Below are 16611 nucleotides of genomic sequence, written 5' to 3'. Positions count from 1 at the left end.
TGATAGAATTCCCAAATGTTAGAGAGAATGAGAAGGGATTGAAGCCTCCATTTTCTACTGTCTTCGTACGAATCCGTTTTCTCTCTCCATGAATATTATTTCGTAAATCCCTACGGTGCAGGTGTGCGGAATTGAATCATAAACCTCATATCAAAATTTCATGACAATCCAACGGTTAAGGAGTCCGGGGTCATAGTTTTACTGAGACAGTTTTGGGTTTCTAGGGGAAAAGAAAATGCTACGATGCAAAGCGTATTTATCTTAGCTCCAACATACTTTTGTAATTCCCAACGGTGAGAATGTTTGGAAATGAGTTACGAACCTAGTTCTCACGTTTCATGACGATCCAACGATTAATGAGTTCAAGATCGTCGTTTTTCTGAGATATGTTTGGTGGTATGCGGGAAAAAGAGGGGATTTTGGGAGGAGGAGAGAGAAAAATGAAATTGAGAGAAAGAGGATGCATCATCAGTGTGAAAACTGACCTAACAACTTATTGTTTACTCTATTTATTTATTTTTATTATTTTATAAAAAGGAACTCTATTTTATTTCCTATCAAATAAATAAATCAAATATCTTTCCTTTTTTTCCTTCAAACCATTATTTTAATTAATAAAGTTATTTCTCCTTATTTATTTAATTATAAAAACTTCATCATTTTTCTAAAAATCTATTTATTTACAAATAAAAATCCTTTTTAAATTAGTTTACAAAAAATGGGATGTTACACAAGTCCTATACCTCAAAATGCCAAGGGAAAAATTCAATAGAAACCTTGTTAGTTTGGCACAATTGAGTAGCAGATATCAAATTTTGAGTAACATTGGCAACATAAAGAATATCAGAAAGCTTTAAAGAAGAACCATTAGTGGAAATAGTTGTTGAACCATTATGAGTAATAGGAATTTGGTTACCATTTGCAACTTGAAGATTATTAGTTCCATGGTAATCTTCTTTTATGGAAAGATTGGTCATGCCATTGGTGATGTGATGGGATGCACCAGAATCAAATAGCCAAGAAGGTGGAGATGAGTGAGAGACCACTTGTTAGACCACATGGGCAGTTGGATGACGTGGCTTGTTTGGGTAGCCATGAATCTTGTAGCATTTCTTTGCTGAATGACTAGGTTTTTCACAATATTGGCAAATGGTAGGATTGTTGAGTGGTGGCTTGTTGGTGCTGGAGAGAGTATGAGCGTAACCATGGTAATTGTTGTTGTGACCAGTTTGATAGCATCCTCAACCATTTCAATTATAATGATGCTGAGTAAGGTTTGAAGTATTAGGATCCGATGTCAAGATGTGTTCTTGACGTTGCAGAAACATCTCAAAATCCACCATCTTGTCATAGAGTTCGTTGAAAGCAATTGGTGAATCACGAGTGTGAATGGAAGCAGTAAATTCTCTGAAGGTTGGTCCAAGACCATTTAAGGCTTGAATAACCATTTCAAGGTTATCAATAGGATGACCAATGAGGGCCAATTTATCAGCAATATTGCGGATTGAGGGTAAATAAGTTGAGATAGAGGAGCTGCCTTTAGTTATGGAACTGAGTCGTTCCCTGAGTGACATAATTATTGAATGGGATCGATTAGAAAAGGAACAAGCAAGGGCTAGCCAAGCATCACAAGAAGTATCAGCAGCAACCATCACAGATCGTGCTTCAAAATCGCACAAGACAAGAAGATCAAGGTAGATGAGTTTGTCTTGTCTGATCTAGAGGGAGTGAGCAGAATTAGATGATGTAGTTTCACCAGTGTCAATAGTGGCAGGGGGCATGTTGTTGTGCCTACGACATAACCTTCAAGATCACAAGCTATGAGAAGCGAATTAACTTGTTTATACCAGGCCGGATAATTGTTGTTGTTTAGCTTAATTGGAAGCGATGGCTAATCTGATAGCATGCAAAATGTAATAACAATATGTGTATTCAAATTGTATATTTTACATGTTTACCACATGAGAATAAATAATAGCTTGTACCATCAATTAGTAATTAAGATAGGCTAGAAATAAGGCAAAAAAATGACTAAGAATAAGGCAATAGATCAGCACCATAATGGCCAGTTAATTATACAATATTTTGAATAAGTAATTGGTGCTAGAATGGAGGGCTGAAAGAGAGAATCAAGGAGCAACACTGCCAGCACATGTGGATGTACCAATACGTAAGACCCTTTAAGGGCGACGAGTTGATGTACGACGAGTATTGTGATGAGATCCATTGTGGAAACCCGACGAGTTTATTTTACTTTGAGGCATGACGAGTTAAAACTATTTTGAGAATAATTCAGGAGTTGTGCATTTTCTACAGTTCATAGATAAAGTTTGCGTGCTAAAATATTTTCTGGGTTGGACCTAAATTAGGAGGGAGAGTCCCTGACGAACTCTTTGAAGTGTAGGCCTTGGGGGTAAATACACTCGGTTTGAATATTCCTTGAAGTCTATGCTGATCCCATATGATTGGAGCATTCTCGCAAAACAGAGTAACCCTGACTGGTCTCGCTATGATTTTACCTAGTGAGAGTGACTTGACTTACCAGTGTGTGGTTTGTATTGTCATGTACTCCTAGGCGCCTGACGAGGTTTTTCACTGACATGGTACCACATTGCATATAGGATTGAGTCTTAGTATATTTGTTGCATGACGCTTGTGTATTGATCAATATTGATTGGTTGAGTGATATTGTGTTTTCATCCTTGAGTACGTGAATAATGTGAAAATGTGTGGGACATGTAGTGTTGAGATGTGATGTTACACAATGAGTGGTGGAATGACGTGAGTTGTGTTGAAGTAAGTTGTATTTCATTTATATGATATGTATATCTATGTTGTCTTGTTTCTCTTTATTAGTTAGGAATGTGCTAACTCACTCCCTGTGTGTTGTTTGTGTTTGGATTCTATGATGATCTCAAACTTTGTGTTCGCGGGAGCAAATGGTTAGGTGGATGAATATGGAGAACCTAATGCTAGAGGACGCTGGAACACAATGCTTTGATAGGATGTGACATTGGGACATGGGGTTCTATATTAATTGCATGAAGTTTTGGACATGTAATTTTTATCATTTTGTTTCACATGTTGAGTCTTTAGTTCATTCTTTGGAGTTTTGGAAGGCCTTGTTTAAAGCTAGAGATGTTTTTAATAATTTTTATTTGGTAACAATGAAGCGAATGTGATCCCTTTTACCCACATGAATTTGTTTAAGTGATTTGTGTGACACCCTCTACCCCTCACATATATATTAATATAGGAATAAAAATTCAAATATTAATTAAAAGTATTTTTAAAACATTTTTAAATACAAGCCTTTCAAATGGGTAAAAGGCTCACATTCACTTTCTTCTACATCATATTCAAACTTGTCCAAATAAATAATAAAGTCATCTCGACTCAAAGAAGGTCATCTAAGTTTCATACAATTAATATAGAACCTATATCCTAATGTCACATCCTATCAGAGCATGGTGTTCCCGTGTCCTCTAGCATGAGGTTCTTCATAGTCATCCACCTATTCATCTGCTCCCCTGAACACAAAGTTCAAGATCATCACAGGATCCAAACACAAACAGCAAACCGGGAGTGAGTTATCACATTTTTAACTACTAGAGAGAAACAACACAACATATAGTAGCCAAATACAATTTACTTAGCATATCTCACATTATTTCATCACTTTGTCATTCATCAATCACACTTTTCATCCATCAATCACACCTTTCAATCATCAATCACAATACACAGGAATCACACACTTCGATCAAGACATAATAACACATCAATTTCATAATAAACAATTAGCAAGCGTATGCAATAGTTATGCTAAGACTCAAGCCTACATGCAATGTGGTACCATGTCAGTGAAAAACCTTGTCGGGCGCCTAGGAGTACATAACAAGACAAACCACACAATAGTAAGTCAAGTCACTCTCACTAGGTAATATCATAGGGAGACCAGTCAGGGTCACAGTGATTTGCGAGAATGTTCCAACCATATGGGATCAATATAGGCTTAAAGGAGCACTCAAACCGTGTGACCCCCAAGGCCTACACTCCGTCAGGGCCTCTCCCTCCTGATTCAAGTCCAACCCAGAAAACATTTTAGCACACAGACTCTATCTATGAACTGTATAAAACACACGACTCCTCAATTATTCTCAAAATAATTTTAACTCGTCGCCCTTTAAGGGTCTTATCATTAACTCGTCGCCCTTAAAGGGACTTAACATTAACTCGTCGCCCTAAAAGGGACTTAACATCAACTCGTCGCCCTAAAAGGGACTTAACATCAACTCGTCGCCCTAAAAGGGACTTAGCATTAACTCGTTGCCCTTGAAGGGACTTATGATCGTGTGATTGTACAATTCATAATTCACAACTCAATGCACATATATATCTCAATCATATACATACTCAATTTATCACATACGCTTAATCTCAATCACAATGGTATAATCTCAATTTAACATGTTATCACACCTCATGAATCATATACACTTTACCTATGAACTATGCAATACACACATCTACTCAATTGTTTTCAAAATCATTTTAACTCGTCGAGTTCCCATAGTGGACCCCATCACAATACTCGTCGCCCTTAAAGGATCTTACAATTGTGTGATTGCACAGTTCATAGTTCACAACTCAATACACACATTTCATCTCAATACACATGTATTTCATCATCCGTCACATGTGCAATTTATCACATACTCACAGTTTGAATCATCATTTCATAACCTCAACATAACAATTTATACAAAAGATTTTATCACAACATGGAATGTAAAACCTCTGAAACAGTTCCTCACAATTGTATCAAAATCAATTAATCAAAATCATGGGTTAACACAGACATCAAGAGCACTCAAGTTTATCAATCAATTCTCATCAGGACATCAATTGGTACATAGAACACAATAATATTGTATTTATAATCATAAAGGAAAAATTATAATTCAATAAACATCCCAAAATGAATCCAAATTTAGTTCTTTAAGGATCCCTACACATGTTCATTCTAACCCCCAATTGCGATAAACACATCCCTTACCTCTGAGCGGACTCACGTGTCTTCAGCCAACGATAGTAAAATCTCTAGCGGTTTCCTGAGATTCCTTCAGTTATTCCTCCGACTGCTCCGATAGAATTCACAAACGTCAGAGAGATAGAGAAGAGATTGAAACCTCCACTTATACTATCGTCATGCGGTTCCTTTTTCTCCCTCCACGAATATTATCTCAAAAATCCCAACGGTGGAAGTGTGTACAACTGAATTTCAAACAACATATCCAAATTTCATGAAAATCCAACGGTTAACAAAACTGGGATCGTAGTTTTACCGAGACAGTTTTGGGTTTTTGCGGGAAATTAAAATGTTACAATGCGAAGGGTTTTCCTCTAAGCTCAGATATGATTTTCAAATTCCCAACGGTGAGAATGTTCGAAATTGGGTTGCGAACGTGGTACTCAAATTTTACAACGACCCAACGGTGAACGAGTCCGAGATCGTCATTTTTCTGAGACAGGTATGGTGGGCTGCGGGAAAAAGAAAGGGTTTTGAGAGGAGAAGGGGAAAAACGAAAATGAAGCCAAAAAGGGACACCTGACTTAACATAACTATTTATACCCAGGGTACTCAGCCTATTATTTGCTCTATATTTATTTATTTGTTTATTTTATAAAAACAAACTCTATTTTATTTTCTATCAAACAAATAAATGAAATATCCTTTTTATTTTCTCCCAAATCCTTATTTTAATTAATAATTATATCTCCTTATTTATTTATTTATAAAATCTCATCATTTTTCTAAAACTCTATTTATTTATAAATAACAATCCTTTTTAATATAGATTACAAAAATTGGGATGTTACAATTTGAATAAAATTGATTTAATTAAATTCTAGATTTTTATATGTTTTTCTTAAGTATATGTATATCGGGGTAAAGGGTGTTACATCCTTCCTCCCGCTCTTCTATCAAAGTTATAACTCTAGCACACCTTCAATTTTCTCATATAACCTACAAATGATGTTGCCAAGAGGTGCCACTCGCAACCTCCATCATGACTTGCGCCACTATAAGCCCACCAGTGTTCTTGCAACATCTCACTACTCTGCTTGTCTCCTAAATCACTTTTGTGTTATCATTATCCCTCCCTTTCTCTAGATCCTCTTTTATCTTTGCACTTAACTTTTTTACTCATTTTTTTAAATGATTTTTCAAGATACCATTCAAACCATTGGATTTTCGGTCCTACCAGTTCTGTTGGTTTTACATCGGTTTATTAATTTTTTTTACCAATTTTTGTAGACTTTGGTTGTGTGGTTGTATCGAACCAATCACTAGGCCGACTCACTAGTTTTTCGGTTCAACCAACCAGTCTGGTTTGATTTTGTTAACATTGATCTTGGAAGTAAAGGATAAACTTTAATAATGACTAAGCTTTATGATTAAAATATGGTTGCACGTTGCATTGATAAATTTAATATATATTAACTCACACATAAATCATTTTAAAACATGCATGAAAATTCAATGTGACTCACACAATCACATAGTTACACTGCTAGTATTTGTGTAGAAGTCTATGATCCAAATTGTTGCAAGAATTTTTCTTGAAAATTTTTGTAAGTATCCATTCACCAGGTTCAAAATTCTTTGACTTCTAATTTTCTTTTAACACGTATTGAATTCAAATTTTGTGAAGTTGGCCGATGATTGATCCAACAACTTCAACAATACCAAAAATCAATGACTGTGGTGCTTATGGCTAGGCAGGATCTCGCAAATATAGTTTGATCTACAAATTTAATGTCATATTAGGCTTGTATGATAGTCCAACCAATTGTATTTTGACTATCTCATAATTTGCCACACAACAACTTGGAGCATCTACAATGCATAACCGCTTTATATAAGTTGCTTATCATAATTTTGTGGGTCTTGCAATGCCATACAAATTTAACCATTTTAAACAAAACTTCACTCCAATGCTAAGATTGTTAAAGTGAGTGCTTAAAATTAATTATGTGGATCCTACGATGCTTGAAAATATGTTATTTATGGTATGATGTTGTTAAGCAATGATGCTTATATAAGCAACTCCACGTCATACACTCCACTGAGAAAAAACACTTAAGCAATGTTGCTTAAAATTAAGCAACTCATGTAAACACTCTCATTGGAGATGCTCTTACCAATTTATTGTAATGAAGATGCAGGAGATTCGGGTGTAATGAGAGCTGTTAGAGCATCTCTAGTGCAGGTTTCTTATATGGGATTTTAATAATCTTTTTGTGGTTCCTGCAATACTTTTTGTTGTCCCCACAATGTTGTAGACAAAGGATCAAGCTGAATGTTTTGATGATGCCAAAGTTTCACATGCGTCTCAAAGTCTTAAAGCTTTATACAAGACAAAGAAATTAAAGATATTCAAGATGGATGATCAAGACAGTCTCTAGAGTCTTAGAAAGGGTATATTAAATAGGAGGGGAATTCCAATTGAAGTAGCAAAAGGTTTGGCCAAGAATTTTAAGTTAAAAAGTCTTTTTCAACAAATTTACTTTCTGGTAATCGATTACCAGAGGATGTAATCGATTACAAGTGGCCAAAACTGATTTACAACAGCTATTAAAATTTGAATTCAAAGTTTGCACTGTGTAATCGATTACACATATATGGTAATCGATTACCAGCAGTTTCTGAACGTTTTAATTCAAATTTTAAAGCTTGTAATCGATTACACACATACTGTAATCGATTACCAGAGGAGTTTTTCAAAAAACATTCTCAACGGTCACATCTTTTTGTGTGGTTCTTGAATGGCTATCATAGGCCTATATATATGTGACTTGAGACACGAATTTGACAAGATTTTTTCAGAACAAAAAAAAGTCTTATCCTCTTATAAAGCAAAATTATTTTATCCCCTTACAAATTCCTTGGCCAAATTACTTGTGATTCAATAAGGAATTTTTGAGTGCTCAAATTGTTCAATTTATCTCTTTCAAGAAAGATTTCTTCTTTTCTTCTTCTTCATTATGAAAATGGGTTAAGAGACCGAGGGTCTCTTGTTGTGAAAGAATTCTAAACACAAAGGAAGGGTTGTCCTTGTGTGTTTAGAACTTGTAAAAGGAATTTACAAGATAGTGGAACTCTCAAGCGGGTTGCTTGGGAACTGGACGTAGGCACAAGGGTGTGGCCGAACCAGTATAAATCTGAGTTTACATTTTCTCTTCCCTTAAACTTCTTTATTTATTATTGTTTTATATTCATATTCAAATTGTTCTATTTGAATCAATATTTAAGAAATTCATTATTAAGGGAATTTATAACTTGAATAGAAAGTGAAATAGAATTTTTAATTGGGGAAATAAGTTGTAATATCTTAATTCAACCCCCCTTCTTAAGATATCTGAGGCCACTTGTCCAACAAGTAGTATCAGAGCTTCATTCTTGTATAAAGTTTAGAAGCTTCAAGAATTATGGCCTCATCAAACTACTTGTTTCCCGAGGGAAATTCTATAAATAGACCTCCTATCTTCAATCGAGTGGGTTACCACTACTGGAAAACCCGCATGCAAATCTTTATAGAGGCAATAGATTTAAATATTTGGGAAGCCATAGAACAAGGACCTTATGTTCCCTCTATAATAGCCGGAAGTGCAACAATAGAAAAACCTAGAGCAGACTGGACTGAGGAAGAAAGAAGATTAGTACAATATAATTTAAATACTTTAGGGTTTCAAATTGTAAAAGTGCTAAGGATATGTGGGATACACTACAAGTAACACATGAAGGCACAACAGATGTCAAAAGATCTAGGATAAACACTTTAACTCGTGAATATGAACTTTTTAGGATGAATATAAATGAAAGTATACAAGACATGCAAAAGAGATTCACACACATAGTTAATCATCTTGCATCTCTAGGAAAAACTTTTCAAAATGAAGATCTAGTAAATAAAGTTTTAAGATGTCTTAATAGAGAATGGCAACCAAAGGTAACAACCATCACAGAATCTCAAGATTTGTCTAGTATGTCTCTTGCTACGTTATTTGGAAAATTGCAGGAGCATGAAATGGAATTATTGAGATTAAATCAACATGAAGAAACTGATAAGAAGAAGAAGGGAATCGCTCTTAAAGCCTCATCTGCAATCCAAGAAGACAGTGATAAAGAAGATTCAATTGACTTGGATAATGATGAAGATATTAGTCTTTTTGTAAAAAGATTCAACAAGTTCCTGAGAGTCAGAGGAAATCAAAAGCGACCCAATTTTAAACCTAAAAGAAGGACAGAAACTTCATCCTCTACTCTAAAATGCTTTGAGTGCAATCAACCTGGACATCTGAGGGTTGATTGTCCCATCTTCAAGAAAAAGATGGAGAAGTCTGAAAAGAAAAATATCAATGAAAAGAAATTGAAGAAAGCATACATTACATGGGATGAAAACGATATGGAATCTTCTGAAGATTTAGAAAATGAAGAAATAAACATCTGCTTTATGGCTAAAAGTTATGAGAGTGATGAAGAGGTAACATCTTCAAACAACTTATCTATTTCTTTTGATGAATTGCAAGATGCATTTGTTGATCTGCATAAAGAGTCAATTAAACTTGCAAAGTTAGTTTCATCTTCAAAGAAAACAATTTCAAATTTAGAAAATGAAATTTCAAAATTAAATAAAGAATTAGATCATCTTAGAAATGAAGTCTCAATTTCTAAACCAAATGAAAAAGTTCATATTTCTACTATTTCTGACAAGAAAATGTCAGATTCTTGTAGTTGTTGTGAAAAGTATGAAAAAGAAATCAAAGAGTTGAAAAACTCACTTGCAAAATTTTCTTATAGTAAAAATAATTTAGATGTCATATTAGGAAAACAAAGACATGTCTCTAATAAGGCTGGACTAGGATATAAATCTGAAAAACAACAAAAATTTCATAAAAACTTCTCTACTTCCACACAAAAATATAGTTCTAGTTCTATCACATGTTTTTACTGTGGAAGAAAAGGGCATGACACATCTACATGCTATTTTAGAAGAAATTGTAACAATATTAAAATGATTTGGGTCCCAAAAGGATCCTTTATTCATACTAACACACAAGGACCCAATAAAGTTTGGGTACCTAAGTCACAACCTTGATTTTGTAGGAACCCTTGAGGAAAAAGTGGTACATAGATAGCGGATGCTCAAAACATATGACGGGAGACACATCAAAATTCACACATATCTCTCCTAAGAAAAGCGGACATGTAACTTATGGTGACAACAACAAAGGTAGAATTCTTGGAGTTGGAAAAATAGGTACAAATTCTTCAACCTCCATTGAAAATGTTCTACTTGTTGAAGGTCTTAAACATAGTCTGCTTAGTGTGAGTCAATTATGTGACAAAGGCAATCTGGTATCATTTGATTCTCAAAAGTGTGTCATTGAACATAAACATGATACGAATATAAAGCATATAGGGTTTAGAGTCAACAATGTTTACATGATAGACTTAAGTCAAAAACTAGATATAATCAATGTTTTCTTAGTAAAGATGATGATCCATGGTTGTGGCATAAACAGATTGCACATATAAACATGGAACACTTAAATAGATTAATATCAAAAGATTTAGTTGTTGGTTTGCCAAAACTAAGATTTGAAAAAGATGGGCTATGTGATGCATGTCAAAAGGGAAAACAAACTAGAGTTTCTTTCAAATCTAAAAACATTGTTTCAACGACTCAACCCTTACAATTACTTCATATGGATTTGTTTGGTCCTTCCAGAATCATGAGTTTTGGAGGAAGTTACTATGCTCTTGTTATAGTTGATGATTATTCTAGATACACATGGACTTTTTTTATCACTCATAAGAATGATGCATTTCAAGCATTTAGAAAACTTGCAAAAATCATTTAAAATAAGAAAAATCTCAAGATTATATCTATTAGGAGTGATCATGGGGGTGAGTTTGAAAATAAAGAATTTGAATTATTTTGTGATAAGCATGGGATTGAGCATAACTTTTCTGCACCAAGAATCCCTCAACAAAATGGTGTTGTTGAAAGGAAAAATAGATCTTTGGAAGAGATTGCTAGAACTTTATTAAATGATACTCCTCTTCCAAAATACTTTTGGGCTGAAGCCGTTAACACTGCATGCTACATTTTAAATAGGGCTTTAATAAGACCTATTTTAAAGAAAACTCCATATGAATTGTTCAATGGCAGAAAACCAAACATCTCACATCTTCATATCTTTGGTTGTAAATGTTTTGTATTGAATAATGGAAAAGATAACTTAGGAAAATTTGATGCTAAGTCAGATGAAGGTATTTTCCTTGGATATTCTCTGCATAGTAAAGCTTATAGAATATATAATAAAAGAACAATGACAATTGAAGAGTCTATACATGTTTCCTTTGATGAGTCTAATGCCATTCTTCCAAGGAAGGATCTTTTAGATGATATTTCAGATTCCTTAGAAGATACACATATTCAGGGAAATGATTCTAAAGAAAAAGAGGAAGGAAGCAATGAAGATTCTCAAGATAATGGGGCTAGAGGAAATAATGAACTTCTAAGAGAATGGAAAGCCTCAAGAGATCATCCCCTCGACAACATTATTGGTGATATATCAAAAGGGGTAACAACTAGACATTCTCTTAAAGATTTATCAATAATATGGCTTTTGTATCTATGATTGAACCTAAAAATATAAAAGAAGCCATAGTAGATGATAACTGGATCATTGCCATGCAAGAAGAACTGAATCAATTTGAAAGAAACAATGTGTGGAAATTGGTAGAAAAACCTGAAAATTATCCTGTCATAGGAACAAAATGGGTTTTTAGAAATAAATTAGATGAACATGGCATAATTATTAGAAATAAGGCTAGATTAGTACCAAAAGGGTATAATCAAGAAGAGGGAATAGACTATGAAGAAACATATGCTCCAGTTGCAAGATTAGAAGCCATTAGAATGCTCTTAGCATATGCATCCATAATGAATTTTAAACTCTATCAAATGGATGTTAAAAGTGCTTTTCTAAATGGTTTAATTCAAGAAGAAGTATATGTTGAACAACCCACAGGCTTTGAAATCCCAGATAAACCAAATCATGTTTATAAATTGCAAAAGGCTCTTTATGGTTTGAAACAAGCCCCTAGGGCGTGGTATGAACGTTTAAGTAATTTTCTTCTAGAAAAAGAATTTTCTAGAGGAAAAGTGGATACCACATTGTTCATAAAGAGAAAGCATAATGATATTTTGTTGGTTCAAATATATGTTGATGATATAATTTTTGGATCCACTAATGATTCATTGTGCAAGGAGTTTTCCCTTGATATGCAAAGTGAATTTGAAATGTCAATGATGGGAGAACTAAAGTACTTCCTGGGATTACAAATCAAGCAAACTCAAGAAGGTATATTCATCAATCAATCCAAGTACTGCAAGGAATTGATCAAAAGATTTGGGATGGAAAGTGAAAAACACATGGCTACACCGATGAGCACTAGCTGTTACTTAGATAAAGATGAATCTGGTCAATCTATAGACATGAAACAGTATCGAGGTATGATCGGATCTCTTCTCTATTTATCTGCTAGTAGACCTGATATTATGTTTAGTGTATGCATGTGTGCTAGGTTTCAATCCAACCCCAAACAATCACATTTGAGTGCAGTTAAGAGAATCATGAGATATCTATTAGGTACAATAAATTTAGGATTATGGTATCCTAAGAACTCAACATGTAACTTAATAGGATATTCTGATTCTGACTTTGCCGGATCTAAAACTGATAGAAAAAGCACAAGTGGAACTTGTCAATTCATTGGATCCGCTCTTGTCTCATGGCATAGTAAGAAACAAAATAGTGTTGCTTTATCCACTGCTGAAGCGGAATATATTTTTGCCGGCAGTTGTTGTGCACAGATTTTATGGATGAAGCAACAATTATCTAACTATGGTATCCTTCTTGATCGTATACCTATTAGGTGTGATAACACTAGTGCCATAAATCTATCCAAAAACCCTGTACAACATTCTAGAACGAAATATATAGAAATTAGGCACCATTTTCTAAGAGACCATGTTCTAAAGGGAGACTGTTTGCTAGAGTTTGTTGATACAAAGAATCAGCTTGTTGATATCTTTACAAAACCTCTCTCAAAGGATATATTCTTTTCAATAAGAAGAGAATTAGGACTTTTAGACCTTAGTGATTTGGATAGGTAAAGTTTTATGATTGATTGATTAATTTACTCTTATGATTGATTGTTTATATGTTACTTTGATTAATTTTGTTTAAATTCTTGTTATTATGATAGAATTTATGTATTCCTGTGTGTTGTATAGTTGAATGATTGATTTAAAGTGTAATAGTAGTGATGATTAATCATATTAGATGTGTTTAGAATAGACATAGATATTTTTTTTAAGAAACTAGCCTAGGTTATGTTCTGGTAATCGATTACCATCCATTGTAATCGATTACACAAGAACAGACAGTCTGTAATCGATTACAACATCCTGTAATCGATTACCAGAAGGCTCATTACTCCTGTAATCGATTACCAAGCCTTGTAATCGATTACAACTCGTCCTTGTCTATAAATACTCACGAAATCAAAGCTGCTGCGCAGCCACAGCCTCCTCTCACGCCTCCTCCATACCTACAACTTCAAATCTTTGAATCTCTCTCAATTCTTCACCAAATCACGTCCCGTAAAGCCCAATCTTCCTCTTTCTTACTCCTCTTTCACTTCCATCGATTAAAATCCACTAAAACTTCATCAAATGGAAGATCCATCGAAGAAGAGAAAGGGATCATCCTCCACCGCCGCTGCTGCTGCCCATCACCGCCACGGACCATCTGAAGCATCCACAGCACCTATTCATCCATCTTTATCATCTCCAAGATCATCCACATTGTTTTCTTCCGATGATCAACGTCTACGGTACCTCTCTCAATTTTCTTCTAGGATCATCTTAGACCCTAAGTACCTAGATGTAGAGTTCTTTAATGATGAAACGTTTGATTGCTATCAAGTGTTTCAAAATTCTGGCCTTGTTGATTTCATGTCATTAAAACTGCCACATTATCTTGAACTTGTAAAGGTCTTCTACTGCAATTTGAAAATTCAGGATGGCATTATTTCCTCTGAGGTGCATGGTATTCCTATGATCATTGATCAGTCCTTATTCTTTTCTTTAACTCATTTACCCAGTCAAGGTGCACCTTTTGAGGGCACCATTGTTGATGACTGGAAATTTGATTATTCTAGTCATGATGCTCGCCGCATGGTCTGCAATGATCAGGCTGGAATGACCGGTAGATTGCTGGCCGGATCATTAACTTTTGATAATCGCATCATGCACTATATAATTGTTAGAATTTTACTTCCCCGGTCTTCAAATTTAGCACAAGCCTCTGAGGAGGATTTGATTCTGATGTGGGCTTTTCTCACCGGTCGTCAGATCGACTGGGCCCATTTGGTTCGGTACCGAATGCATAAGGCATTACGGGTCAATGCACCTCTACCTTATCCACAGTTGATAACTTTGTTTCTGCGTCATTTTCAAATTCCGCTTGATGATGAGCCATTTGTTCATGTCAAGCGTTCCTTTGCAATTGGTGTTGGTGCTGTGACTTCCTTTGGTTATCGTAAGGATCAGAATGGTCAATGGCTGAAGAAAGGCGCACTCCCTCCTCAAGATGAGCGTACTCCTTCACCTCCTCCTCAGCGTGAAGATTCAGCACTCCTGAATGAAGTCCTTACCGAATTACGAGGTCTTCGTTCTTATGTTGGTGAACGTTTCGACTCATTGGATACACACTTTGCCGGCATGGATATTCGTCTCACACAAGTTGAAGAAGATGTCTCCTTCATCCGTACTTGCTTTGATCCACCACCACCGCCTCCATCATCCTCTTAGATTCATTGTTATTATTATTATGACTAAGTCTTATTAGTAATTAAGTATTATTAGTACTTTGTTTTTATCGCCGTGTATTTGGCTTTTTTTTGCACTAGTTATCGTCCTCTTGCACTATTATTATATTTCTGGACTTTGCTTTGGTTGGTTATGACAATGTATGGATTTATTTTGGTTTAATGTTTGGCTTTGTTTGGATTTTGTTTGTGTTGCTTAGTTCTTTTTTATGTTGCCAAAGGGGGAGAGAACTTGAGAGAGCTTGGGTTAGAAATCAATTAGAAATTTATCATTTACGTAAAGTTAGGCATACATGCCAAAAGATAGGGGGAGTAAGGGTTGTGTGAACGTGTTATCATCTTGTATATAGTTTGTCTTGATTTCAGGGATTGTCATCATCAAAAAGGGGGAGATTGTAGACAAAGGATCAAGCTGAATGTTTTGATGATGCCAAAGTTTCACATACGTCTCAAAGTCTCAAAGCTTTATTCAAGACAAAGAAATTAAAGATATTCAAGATGGATGATCACGACAGTCTCTAGAGTCTTAGAAACGGTATATTAAATAGGAGGGGAATTCCAATTGAAGTAGCAAAAGGTTTGGCCAAGAATTTTAAGTTAAAAAGTCTTTTTCAACAAATTTACTTTCTGGTAATCGATTACCAGAGGATGTAATCGATTACCAATGGCCAAAACTGATTTACAACAACTATTAAATTTTGAATTCAAAGTTTGCACTGTGTAATCGATTACACATATATGGTAATCGATTACCAGCAGTTTCTGAACGTTTTAATTCAAATTTTAAAGCTTGTAATCGATTACACACATACTGTAATCGATTACCATAGGAGTTTTTCAGAAAACATTCTCAACAGTCACATCTTTTTGTGTGGTTCTTGAATGGCTATCATAGGCCTATATATATGTGACTTGAGACACGAATTTGACAAGAGTTTTTCAGAACAAAATAAAGTCTTATCCTCTTATAAAGCAAAATTATTTTATCCTCTTACAAATTCCTTGGCCAAATTACTTGTGATTCAATAGGGAATTTTTTAGTGCTCAAATTGTTCAATCTATCTCTTTCAAGAGAGATTTCTTCTTTTCTTCTTCTTCATTCTGAAAAGAGGTTAAGAGACCGAGGGTCTCTTGTTGTGAAAGAATTCTAAACACAAAGGAAGGGTTGTCCTTGTGTGTTTAGAACTTGTAAAAGGAATTTACAAGATAGTGGAACTCTCAAGCGGGTTGCTTGGGAACTGGACGTAGGCACAAGGGTGTGGCCGAACCAGTATAAATCTGAGTTTGCATTTTCTCTTCCCTTAAACTTCTTTATTTATTATTGTTTTATATTCATATTCAAATTGTTCTATTTGAATCAATATTTAAGAAATTCATTATTAAGGGAATTTATAACTTCAATAGAAAGTGAAATAGAATTTTTAATTGGGGAAATAAGTTGTAATATCTTAATTCAACCCCCCCTTCTTAAGATATCTGAGGCCACTTGTCCAACAAATGTGATGTAACTCTATGTAGAGCTTGTAGGCCTTGGATCTTCTTCATCAATGGAGTCCTTTGCTTCTTGAAGATCAATGGTAGTGGAATGGAGAAGGAGGAAAGGTTATTGGAGACGCCACTTCAAGGAGAAGATGAGT

The 16611-nt window shown here is 34.8% G+C and overlaps 1 protein-coding gene across 1 annotated transcript in view; it reads left to right on the top strand.

The window, feature by feature from the left end:
- The window catches only part of LOC114391510 (PI-PLC X domain-containing protein At5g67130-like), a 32221-nt gene extending 31092 nt beyond the window's left edge, over window positions 1-1129 (top strand). Inside the window, exon 10 of the mRNA XM_028352514.1 lies at window positions 1007-1129. Coding sequence (XP_028208315.1) covers window positions 1007-1129 — 123 coding nt within the window. The remainder of the gene's footprint in view (window positions 1-1006) is intronic.
- The last annotated feature ends 15482 nt before the right edge of the window (window positions 1130-16611 follow it).

The sequence above is a fragment of the Glycine soja genome, chromosome 17 (assembly GCF_004193775.1).
Source record: "Glycine soja cultivar W05 chromosome 17, ASM419377v2, whole genome shotgun sequence".
Lineage (NCBI taxonomy): Eukaryota > Viridiplantae > Streptophyta > Magnoliopsida > Fabales > Fabaceae > Glycine > Glycine soja.
This window is presented reverse-complemented; position numbering and strand designations above follow the sequence as displayed.